We start from the raw sequence: 13,052 nt of genomic DNA on the forward strand, positions 1-13,052 counted from the left end.
TATTTGATAATAATTTGTTACTTTGACAATTTGTGTTGAAGGAAACAGCTAGAAACATTTAGATCATATAAATTGGAACAAAGGAGCTAAATCTTTGCCCCTTACAAAATCAGTACAATACAGTACCCTTTCTAGGTTCAGGTTCAGGTTCAAAACAATTTCATCACCCCCCATCACATTATATATGATGCAGAAATCATTTTAAACATATACCTCCATATGATGCTAGCATAGTTCGCTTTGTTACAACACATTTATACAGACTTATGTTATATAGAATAAAGTAAAATATAATCCAGTCATTTCAACAAAAACAAGGGGAAACTATTGGTAACTTAAGGGCCAATTTCACACAAATGTTTAAATGTTTTTCTTCACACAAGCCAGAGACACATGGAATAAGTGACCAACTTGTGTGCTAAACAGCAGAACTTTAGGGACCTTCAAATCTAAATGTTACTTTAGACAATTTTGGTGAAGAGGAAGGACAAGCTTGCTGGACCAAATAGTCTGTTCCCATCACAAATTGTTCTAATGTTCTAATATATGAAATGTATTTAGCCCCTCTAGTTCTTAGGCATTACATATTTGGTAGCCGTACCTTATGCAACAAATATGACTGGGACTGTAGTGAATTTTTTCTATATCTGCAATGTGTAAGTGTGTGAATGTGTATACACATAAACATGCAGAAACATACAGGTAAACATAATAAATATAATAAATAATAAAATAATAAACATAATAAATATTTAAAATACACATTTTCAGTGGTATGGTAACAATAATACAAATAAAAATAACTAAAAGCTAAAAAGCCTAGCCTTTATCAAAATTAAGAGATGCCCGTCTACTTGATCTCTTGTTACAAAATATTCTCACTACAAGTTCATGCTTGGCTTCAACTAAACCTACTTTCAGAAACTGGTTGAACTATTTACCTACTGATGAGCTACAATACTTTTTCTGTTTATAATACACTGGGCTTGCAATGCACACTTGTTACACTTCAATTGTACTTGCCACAAATAAATGTAATGAAAAAAGGCCATATAGTGATATCTCCAGGCAACCTTTGTGGCTAATAAAATAGACTTTATACCAAAACATATTCAATCCCAAATCAACTTGGAGTGATCTTTACTAAAGAAAGGCAGTATGTAAAATGAGTGGTTCGATATTTAAGCCATCACTACATCCGCATTCAAAAAAAAAAAGAAATTCACGTGTCAAACAAACTGCCATTTCTCCATGACAAGAATTACACAAGAAAGTACAAGAGTATTGCATTGTGTGACCTGCCTACCTTTTTCTGCAGCTGCTCTACAAAACTAATTGGGTCTGTGAGTGCCTCCTTCTGGTACCTGGCCAATGCCTCCAAGTCTTGGATTGCTTGAGCACGCTGTGCCTCTAACAGAGCTATAGTTTGCAGCAACCTCTGGTAGCTTTGGTGAAAGGAAAGACAAAGTAGATTTATTAAACAAAAAATCAAAGGTAGTGTTAAAGTGATCTCTTTTTAGAAGTATCAAACCTTAAATGGTGTAAATCTTTATAAATATTTTTGTAAGTGCTACATGATTTCATGTGATGTCCATCACTAACTAAACAAAGGCATAGTTTATGATTCACACCATTTACTAGTCTGGGAAAAGAAACTCTGTAGTAAAAAATTGTTAATAACAAACATTTACAAGGACATAAGTATGTTTTCTAAATAATCAGAAAATAAAACATATCTAAACAGCTTTCTCTGCATCAGGAACTGATTACATCTATAAATGATTTAATGACATTCAATAAAATAAAGAATTTCCTTTCCTAACAAAAATGCACTCTTTTAAGAAGACTTTTACAGTGTAAGAGGTGCAATGTGTCAAAAATGACTAAGAAAACCAGACTGTAGTACTCGCCTATAAGGAAGCACCTTCTAACATGGATGAACACTAGAGATGATGTCAGGTTCAGCCCAAGCTGGTAAAAATGCTTGAAATATTACAAACTTATGCCTTAAGTCAGAGTTATTTCTTCAAAATCACGGTAAATAATAAATTTGTCACATAAAACCTGTTCTAAAATCATTTTTAATTTTAAAATACTGTTCTTGCAGCTTATAACAGAGCTCTATGAAATCTTGCAAGCACAAGCAATAGAAAAGCCTTGAAAAATATAAAACTTATCCATTGATATTTTAAAACTAAACAGACCTCAAATATGAAAAGTTCTGTATTATAAAAATTCAACAGTTAACCATTTAAACTACATGTAAAATTGGAAACCTCGATAGGTAGAAGGAGAACTTTTGGTAGTCATTAAGAACTAAAAAGGCAAAAGTGCAGGAGTAAAACATAAAATATTTAGAAATGTAAACAAAATGTTGGTATGCATTTCTTAAGTATTAAAATTGACAATCAAACTCTACCTGATAGTTATTTAATAGTTTTCATTTGTGGCTGTTAGTTCTCTTAATCTTATTATACATTACTTATATATGCGCATATGCGCACACACACACACAATTTCACACACACACACAATTTCTGGTCCTCAAGATTAATAATAAAAAAACAAAATGTTACAAAATAAAAACGCACAGAAGTGACAGCAAAGTATTGTCAAGAGGGTGTCAGCTGTCAACTAGTTAACAAAGATGCAATGATAGCTGTTATCAGGTTTAAATGAAATATTTTATACCACCATAAATCCAGTAATTTTTTGTATATATATTAAAAAGTATTACACAGATGAGTAAGTAAAAAGGAATGGGTTTAAAGCACTATTAAATTAGTATTTGTATTTCTAAATATAAAACTATTTTAAATGCCCATCTGTAATATATACATAATATCACTTTGCATACTGAATTTCTGACTACACTCTTATCTTGTTTTGAACATTTCACTATAACTGTTCATGTCTGGGAATGCTCATCAATACCTTCATTTATATGCAAAAAATAATTAGTTTTACTATATAACATCAGCTATTACACTAAAGGTCAAAAGCACTGCAGAATCCAGAAAACAGATTTATATCAGGTAAATTCATGGTGGAAATTGAAAAAATCTAATCAATTATAGACCTTTACTATATCTAAATTACCCACATTTGCTTAGCAACTTATTTTATTCCAGAGACAATAATTATTTGGTCTGAGGTTAAAATATTGTATCTATATCCAATACAATCTGGTAACCAGTCTCTATAAAATAGACTGTGAAGATTTATAAAACTTAAACATCTGCATTTCTACAATAAGATCTCCATTCTCTTATATTAAAAGATAAAATGTCTCAAACATCTTCTATATATCAGAAATACTACATTTATATAATATCAGATAGAAGCAGGAGTGTATAATATTTAATATATAGGGCATAGGTATTGTTAACCTGTGAATGGAGGAAAGATCTAGATGATAACACCTAGTAATGATCTTGGTTGTTACAATTCGATTGTATTTTCATTTGCACAATAAGGTCCAATGAGGTGAGAATGGTTATTATGTAAATGCTGCTCTCTGAAGTTGCATTCAAAAATATCATTAGTCTCATTAGACATCAGCTTTCATTTGATTTATATTACTCCACAGTAAAAATAAAGATATAATTATTGAAAAAATTACTTCAATGAAATCTAACAGAAAACCTGCAGTTGTTTCATACATTGAGAGTACTGTGTATGCATAGCAATGCAAGTAGATTACTAACATCAATGATGTCACAATGCCACTGGCTGATTTACTGCAAAGTACAGCTCAGAGTAAACTGGTTCTAACCCTAAATCCGGAGTCATACTTCTCCTGCTTTTAATTCTCTTACCCTTGCATTTACGTTTAACCTATGTTCACAAACAGCTCAGGATAAGTGTTCAAAGATGAGGTATAGGATGTTTAATTATATTATTTAATTAATCAAAACACTCTATTTTAAAGTCTATTATTCCAGAGATTGCAAGAGATTGGTGTATATAGATAGATAAGACAGATATTCTGGAACAAATGATCCAGAAAGAAAGCTATATTCTAATTTCCAAAAAATGGCATTAGAAATCATTATGGCTACATATGCAAATAATCCAGTCTGCAAGTCTGTTGTGCTCACAATTACTACTAAAGGTCATTTATTTTGGCTTGTCATGAAAAGGCATTAACAGACAGATACCATTATGATATTCTCTAGATCTTTGCAATGCTGCTACCATCAAGAATGTAAAACTAACGAATGCAAAACTGAAACAAACAGACAAGTGAATTTAAAAAGGGGTTGGGTCTTTGCTTTCAGTAGGGTTGAAACTGAATTATCAATAAATCAAAAGATAGTTTTGCTTTTTCTCACACAATGTCTTTATTCTCACCATGAAGCTGTTAGTGTTTTGATTGGAGCTGCTGTCCACATTATCATCTCCTGTCCTACTTTGTTTGCCATAACATTAAAGTGGACACTCCCACACATAAATTACATGTAAGGAGCAATCATTTGGTTTATTCTTCTATGTTTTTTTAGACAGCACTAATAAATAAACCAATAAAACTGGTGATGAACTAATCACAAGAGAGCAGCAACCACAGCATTATTCAGTCCTTTTCACCCATTACAGGCAAAGCTACCTTCCATGATTTACTGGGTAATACCTCAGACAATGAATTAAGAGATACTATGACACTGTGCATTTCAATGAACTCTTGCCACGAAATACTGTATCTGGACAGATACGTGGCTTAAGCAGTCCAGAATACCATTGTTAGATATGCTGTTATAATCAAAGATGATTGTCATTTTTCATTTGGTGATGGTGAAGACTGTAATTCTGTATTAGGTGGGCTATCAATTAGTTCAGGGGTTCTTAAACTCGGTCCTGGAGGGCCGCTGTGGCTTAAGATTTTTGTTCCAGCCAGGTTCATCATCAGTGACAAAAACTTATAACACCGATCTCATTTAATTACCTGGTATTTTTTTTTCTGTTATCCTATTCTACATTCAGAAAAGCACAGCGGCATGGTTTTTTTTTATTTATGAGACATTTAGAAATACAGTATCTGTATTTTTGCTATAGATTTAAATGTTTAACTCTTTTGTTCATTTCATTATATTTTGCCCTCTCTGTACAGTTAGCTCCTTTCATTATATCTGAATAATCACAATTAAAAACTAGCAGAACAGACACCCCAGCAAATGACACTGAATTGTGAAAGGCTGCAACTACTTTAGCGTCAGACTCACTAATTATTAAATAATGGATTAATTACACAATAATGGATTAATTACACAATTAGAACACCTGAAAAAGAATGAAAACCAAGATGAAAATATTGTTAAAAAGAAAAAAAAATACATTTTCATAACGCTGCTTAATACATTTTAATTAGAAAAAAGTTTTACCAAGCTTAGTTTTCTAATTTCTATATTGTTCCCAAAACATAAAATCTGAGAACTAGCAGTTCACTTAATTAGCCCAGGAGTCAAATTAAAAACAAGCTGGTTGGAACAAAAACCTGCAGCTACAGTGGGTCCCCAGGACAGAGGCTCTAAACCCCTGAATTAGTTACTCACAAAAAATGTGTCTAATGGATGAATATTAGAGCTTGTAATTTTACAGATTCAGGTGCAGTGCAAAATTTTAAGTCCAAGGTTAAGTTGTGTAAAAATAAATACTGTATAACAAAAAAAGTAAATTGTTTTATAAGGCATTGTTTTCCTGTCTTCTCTCTAAAATTGCAGCTGCACATTTTAAAATCCAATCAACTGTTTTGTGCTCTCAGCATGATTTTCAAAAGTCAAGTCAGTTGTTTAAATGTTATTATTGATTAAGAAGTGCCATGTGTTGCCGAAACCTCATAGTTTAGGGTCACTGCAAAATATATACACCAATGAAATGTAACTTGACAACTGTAACATTTCATTGTATTGAAAAAAATCATTTGCAAGTCTAGTAGTTTATTGTAGTTGGGGGTAATGAGTTTGGGCATGTAGAGGAAGAAAAAATATTAAGTGAAACATAAAAGGGAAATAGATGATATAAGAGATCAGAGACACTTTAAAAATGTAGGGTAGGTATGGAAGAGAGAGAGAACATGTTGGAACAACAAAGGTTTGGGAAAGAACTTTACAACATCATTCTGATCAAATTGCTTACCTGATCCGAGAGTACAGATAAAGCAGACATGACGGCAAATGGGTTTGTGTCGGCAAGTTATGAGTATAGTGAAACAATTGGTAATAAAAAAAATGTTTATTTGGATGTTTCTTATGCTAAAGCAAGGATTATCTAACAAACTATTAAAAACGTAAACCGTATGCAAGGTCTATTAATTATGCAAATTATTACTGTATATACTTTTCAAATACAAAGGTACTATTTATGGTGTTGTTATGTGTACAATATACAGAACATAAAGAACTTGTGCAGAGATTGCATGGTACATTAAGATGAAATATAGGTATTATTACAAATGGTAATTTCTATGTTATTGAAGCCTAAGTGTCAGAGAACTAGATAAGCCATCTCTATTTCCATCCTAATACAGAGGTGACATGGAACTGTATTTTTATAACACTTATCTGCTTGCAAGGAGCTAACTTCACAATGCCTCCTTTAAAAATGTTTCTTTTGCCAATTTCACACTATTGTTTTAATTAATGTAAAATGTCTATTCTAAAACTCCATCACTCGTACTTATTCCTAATAATGAAGGTAAGCATGTTTGGGTCATGGTTCTTAAATTAGTGGGTCAATGTTGCACTACTAATTAACATTAATTTTTCTTGTCACAGCTTGGGTTTTATTTTATTATTGCAGACATTTAATTCTTGAAAATGAAACCCGCAAAGGACTCTACTGTAATTTCACACTGTGCTCACAGAGATGCTTCTACCCAAATGGTGTCACAGGACACATCCTGCAGAAAGTCTACAAAACTGAACCACTGTTCATTGTCAGTAACAGAGCACATCTAGGAAGACAACAATATTCAACCTATACAGTGGGGCAAAAAAGTACTTAGTCAGACACCAATTGTGCAAGTTTTGCAAATTATGGTGGAAAATAAGTATTTGGTCACCTACAAATAGCAAGATTTCTGGCTCTCACAGACCTGTAACTTCTTCTGTAAGAGGCTCCTTTGTCCTCCACTCGTTACCTGTATTAATGGCACCTGTTTGAACTCGTTAAGAATATAAAAGACACCTGTCCACATCCTCAAACAGTCACACTCCAAACTCCACTATGGCCAAGACCAAAGAGCTGTCAAAGGACACCAGAAACAAAATTGTAGACCTGCACCAGGCTGGGAAGACTGAATCTGCAATAGGTAAGCAGCCAGGTGTGAAGAAATCAACTGTGGGAGCAATTATTAGAAAATGGAAGACGTACAAGACCACTGATAATCTCCCTCGATCTGGGGCTCCATGCAAGATCTCACCCCGTGGGGTCAAAATGATCACAAGAACGGTGAGCAAAAATCCCAGAACCACACGGGCGACCTAGTGAATGACCTGCAGAGAGCTGGGACCAAAGTAACAAAGGCTACCATCAGTAAGTCACTATGCCGCCAAGGACTCAAATCCTGCAGTGCCAGATGTGTCCCCCTGCTTAAGCCAGTACATGTGCAGGTGCGTCTGAAGTTTGCTACAGAGCATTTGGATGATCCAGAAGAGGATTGGGAGAATGTCATATGGTCAGATGAAACCAAAATAGAACTTTTTGGTAAGAACTCTTCTCGTCATGTTTGGAGGAGAAAGAATGCTGAGTTGCATACAAAGAACACCATACCTACTGTAAAGCATGGGGTGGAAATATCATGCTTTGGGGCTGTTTTCTGCAGAGAGACCAGGACGACAGATCCGTGTAAAGGAAAGAATGAATGGGGCCATGTATTGTCAGATTTTGAGTGAAAACCTCCTTCCATCAGCAAGGGCATTGAAGATGAAACGTGGCTGGGTCTTTCAGCAAGACAATGATCCCATACACACTGCCCGGGTAACGAAGGAGTGGCTTTGTAAGAAGCATTTCAAGGTCCTGGAGTGGCTTAGCCAGTCTCCAGATCTCAACCCCATAGAACAGGGGTGGGCAAAGTCAGTCCTGGAGAGCCGCAGTGGCTGCAGGTTTTGTTCCAACCCAGTAGATTAATTTAAAAAAAATCCTTGTCAATTATTTAATTTCAGGGCTCGTTAATGCTTTAACTCTACCATATCAGGTCATTCTCATATCCTATTTTTTTTCCTTTCTAAGGATATCATCCAAATCATTTAAAGTCTAAAACAGATGAGTAATTATCAATCATTCACTTTTTCTTTTCATTTTCATTCCAAGTATTTAATTAAACCCAATAGTGAATGATAAACACACACAGGTGTACATGGAAACCAGCTAAATGGAGAAATGCTGAATTTCTTTTGTCATTTGCATCTTATTGCTAAAAAGAAGCAATTAAAAACTAAGACTACAGCTGTTTAAGACTAAAATAAGCAGTAAGGGTTCAAAATCTTAACGAGCAAGACAACTCAAGTGAAGCAGAAGTGTTACTTGAGCAATAAGGGCTTCTTATGAAGCAACTGGGTTGGAACAAAACCTGCAGCCACTGCGGCCCTCCAGGAATGACTTTGCCCACCCCTGCCATAGAAAATCTTTGGAGGGAGTTGAAAGTACGTGTTGCCCAGCGACAGCCCCAAATCATCACTGCTCTAGAGGAGATCTGCATGGAGGAATGGGCCAAAATACCAGCAACAGTGTGTGAAAACCTTGTGAAGACTTACAGAAAACGTTTGACCTCTGTCATTGCCAACAAAGGGTATATAACAAAGTATTGAGATGAACTTTTGTTACTGACCAAATAGTTTTTTTCCACCATAATTTGCAAATAAATTCTTCAAAAATCAGACAATGTGATCTGGATTTTTTTCCTCATTTTGTCTCTCATAGTTGAGGTATGCCTATGATGAAAATGACAGGCCTCTCTCATCTTTTTAAGTGGGAGAACTTGCACAATTGGTGGCTGACTTAATACTTTTTTGCCCCACTTTAACTCCATTCCCTTCTGGCAATATCAGATATAATGCTGCATTCACATGCTCTCAGACAGATAGTAAATACAAGTTTTCAAGTCAGACATTCCACATGAATACATTATAAACTTGGAGCCACAACTTGGACAAATCAGTGACAACAAAGCTGCCCAAATCACACGAGTTGTGATGCAACACTGACCTTTAACCTTAATTCTATAAAATAAAAATTCAATTGTCTAACAGAAATTACATTTTTTGATTGAACTGCATTTGGAGCAAAGTAATTCACATTTAGTACATTTACTTTGCTATTGCCTCAAAAATATATTTTTACTTGTGTTTTTTTTTTTTTTTTTTGCAGACCAAGTAACAAATCAATAGTGACCTCACATTTCTCTAAACATTCTGAACTGAAAACTATATGAATGCATTGGAGTGAGAAGGTGAAAAGTCACAAGTCAGAACTCTGAACAGTCTGAGAGCATGTGGACACTACATAACATCCATCACACAGCACACTTACACATACTACCATTAAGTGTTCAAACTGAGCCTGTTTAGAATTAAAAAACTAACATGCACAATTTTGAGTTGTAAAAGGAAACCTCCGAAAAACAGGGGAGGAAATGTATAAACTGCACAATAAAAGTGACCTGACAAGGAATCAAATTCAAGTTCTTAAAGCTGTAAGGAAGGAACACAAAGCATTGCTCCACTGTGACACACAATATTTGTATTTTCCCTTTTCTATATAGTGTATACTTTTAAACAATTGTTATTTTAAATAGATTTAAATTAGATATAGACAAACAATAAGTTTGGTACATTTAAAATGGAGCTCTCACAAACTAAATGCTATGGCAAGTTCATAAATAAAATAAATGGTAATAGGGTGTCTGAAATAAATTTCACTCATCACCAGAGCAGAAACCACATCAGTTATCTTCCTATTAAATGATACAGCAGGCATACAAACCCACTTTTATACATTATGCACATACTCTTTGTTGTGTTTCAAAGCCAAATGATCAGACTCAAAATAATAGACATCAGGCTCCTCCTCTTCTTCATCATCATCTTCAGTTGGATTGCTGTTCAAAAGTTCATTGGCAGATGACAAAGGTTTACTGTTTGATAACCCTGACTCTGTTAGCACTTCTGCTTCAGAAGAATTGTTAATAGTGTCAGTTGATGTTACTCGATCATCACCCTGATACGTTTGCCCACAAGTTTCATTTACAGGGCCAAGCTCATCCTGCATGTTCCTGCCATGCAGACTGTCTTTTTCCTCCTTATCTGGCACATTGTCTCTAGTAGGAGAACTGAGTTTATGAGGGCTTCCTTTGTTGGAAGGCACCTTTCTTGGTGAAGTTCTCAGTGTGTATCTGTGTTCTTGAGGTTCCATGAAAGAAGTCACTTCAGCTAGACAAGAGTCTAGCCCTAGAGGTGATACAGTTTCTCCTGAGATATCTTTATTGTCCTGAACAGCACACAAAACACCATTGGCATTTTCAACACACTCTTTAGATGTGCAACTGCTGTCACCCACTACATCCACCTCTTCCTCTGGCTCCCTGAATGGTAATGGGTTCTCGGATAAAGAGACCACAGATGGCTGTTCCAAGTTATCATTTAACTCTGATGGACTGTTGCTGTCTGCTGTCATTCTTTCAGCATCAACATCTGGTAGTTCTGAATACAAGTTTTTACAAGGCACATCGGGGTCTAACGTGGGATCAACTTTGTTGCCATTCAATATCGACAAGGACTTGTCATTTGCAGTGACAAAACTGGTGTCAGTTTGGACAGATGACACACAGGTACCCACTTTGTTAGACTTTACAGAGTCATTACAGTTTATTATCTCATCTGAAACTTGATCATCAAGTCCATTGGTCATCACATGCGACTCATTAGATAACACAGACTTATCAAATTCACTTGAAGAGCTCTCTTTCTTTTTGACTTCCCCATTGTCACAATCATCCAGTATAAGACAGAGTCTAGCTCGTTTTGGGCTAGGAACGTCCTCATTGTTTTCAATTACTGTGTCCTTTGAATCAAACGCTGATTTATCTAGCGTTGATGGAGAATCTTCCTCTGAACTATTTAATTCCCCTGGTCGTAAGCCACGCTTAATCTTTTGAGAAATTGGTGATACTGCCTCCAATGGCTTTGTTTCACAGTTCTCTGATGACTGCTTATCAATAAAGTCCCTCTCAGATCCTGAAATCCCTCTCTTTCTGGGACTCACCCATGAATCCCGGGTACTTTGCTGCTGCTTCACGTCTGATACCTTCCCCAAATTTACTCCTTTGGTTTGCACTTGTAAGCAATCCTGCTTCTTCTTAGGTGATCTAGCTCTCTGAGGCAGAATGGGCAAGGAGTCTTCTGTGTGGGCAATACTGCGGTTTCTTAAAGTTCGTCCACAAAAGTTTTCATCCAAACCATTAATCCCCACTGATGATCTTGTGACACGTGTGGATCGAGAAGCAGCCATACTATGGCAAATCCCTATGACCTCCTCATCATGATCCTTTTATTAGCAGCACTTAAAGGACTCCTGTAAATAAACAGACATTAACAATTGTAAAAAAGATGTATTTGAAACCAGAAAATGTAACATGGAAACCACGTACCAACTAACATTCACAGAATCAAAATACACAAATTAATTTAACAATCCAAGTAATGGTACATCTGTAGTTTGACATTGACTGAAGGTACAAATTAACTTATATAGTACCAAACAATTTCAGACATCTTTACTTACCTGCAACTTCACCTGATAAGAAATAGTAAAACTTGTAGCTCATCCCAAATGAGAAACATGTTTTAATTGGACAGGGCAGTGATGTATAGTGTTTATTGTGAATACATTTTAACAGTGGTTACACTTGGGGGAGAACATGTACTAGGAAAAAAATGAGGAACAATAGTTTTATTAAAAGCTAGAAATTTTCAAACACAATATAATTTCCACAAGACAATTTTATGTCTATAAGTTTCCACAAAAGCAACAAGCTTTTCTCTAATAGATCCAATTCAAGTCTGATTTTTAAAAAGCCAATACAGAAATCTACTACACATGTAATGTGCGGCAGACCAGTGCAGTGACTAGAAGAAATGTGGTAAAATAAATACACTAGGTTATTACATTATGTTTTGTCACAGTATCAGACACACCAAAAAAAAAAAAAAGTATCTGGCTTTACTCCCTACCCATTCTTAACTCAAGGTGTTGGAGTTTGTACAACAGATCTAATATCCATGGTGCTCCATCTTTTGGAATGTAACAAGGATTCAATTTAGTAGTATTTAAATAACAAACATATTTCAACAGTTCAAAAGTTTTGCACTGCAAATAGATGAATAAAAAAATAATTTTATTGACGAAACAGTGCTGCACAGAAAAATATAGAAATATTTTTCAGTATTCATTTTCTCCTCACCTCCATTAGACCAAATGCTCTGTCTACAAGTAAGCTGGGCATTTAGATTCATTTTCGCTTTCATGCTGCTACAGTGAAGAAAAGGGATCATAGTAAAATCAAGTGAAACTAGCACTGTCATAGTAAAATCAAGTGAAACAAAATATCAGTTTGAAGGCTGGTTTGTACTATACAGTACATCGAATTTATAAACTACTAAAATCAAACAGAAAATTTGGAGGAGCACATTTGCATATATTCAAACATCAATCAATGTTTGGTAAACTACTTAAAAAATAAAGGCTAATTTAACAAGGAGTCTGCAAGAGATAAACAATGTACTGTATTGATATGCGAGTTATGTAGCATAACTCTTACTGTGGGCGGCTGATGAGATATTCCTTCAATAACTAATAGAAGATCTAACTGAGATGAATCGAGCCATTAAGCTATTATTAGGGTTAAATAAATAGCACTTTTTTCCATAATGGTATGATTTCAAATTTAATTTCAGTGCAAAAAAGGGAATACATTGCAAATAAACTGCTTTATTTTGTATTTTAAAATATGCAAAAACACTGCAACATTACCATATTGTGATTCAAGTATCAGGATAACA

At 34.8% G+C, this 13,052-nt stretch overlaps 1 protein-coding gene across 2 annotated transcripts in view; it reads right to left on the reverse strand.

The window, feature by feature from the left end:
* The window catches only part of zzz3 (zinc finger, ZZ-type containing 3), a 152,901-nt gene that overhangs the window by 72,349 nt on the left and 67,500 nt on the right, over positions 1-13,052 (reverse strand). For both annotated transcript variants that reach the window (XM_039736042.1, XM_039736041.1), the window contains 2 exons: positions 10,004-11,565; positions 1,307-1,445 (listed from right to left, as the gene is read on the reverse strand). In XM_039736042.1, the coding sequence (XP_039591976.1) occupies positions 1,307-1,445; positions 10,004-11,502 (1,638 nt within the window). In that variant the 5' untranslated portion in view covers positions 11,503-11,565. The remainder of the gene's footprint in view (positions 1-1,306; positions 1,446-10,003; positions 11,566-13,052) is intronic.

This window comes from Polypterus senegalus, chromosome 14 (assembly GCF_016835505.1).
Source record: "Polypterus senegalus isolate Bchr_013 chromosome 14, ASM1683550v1, whole genome shotgun sequence".
Lineage (NCBI taxonomy): Eukaryota > Metazoa > Chordata > Cladistia > Polypteriformes > Polypteridae > Polypterus > Polypterus senegalus.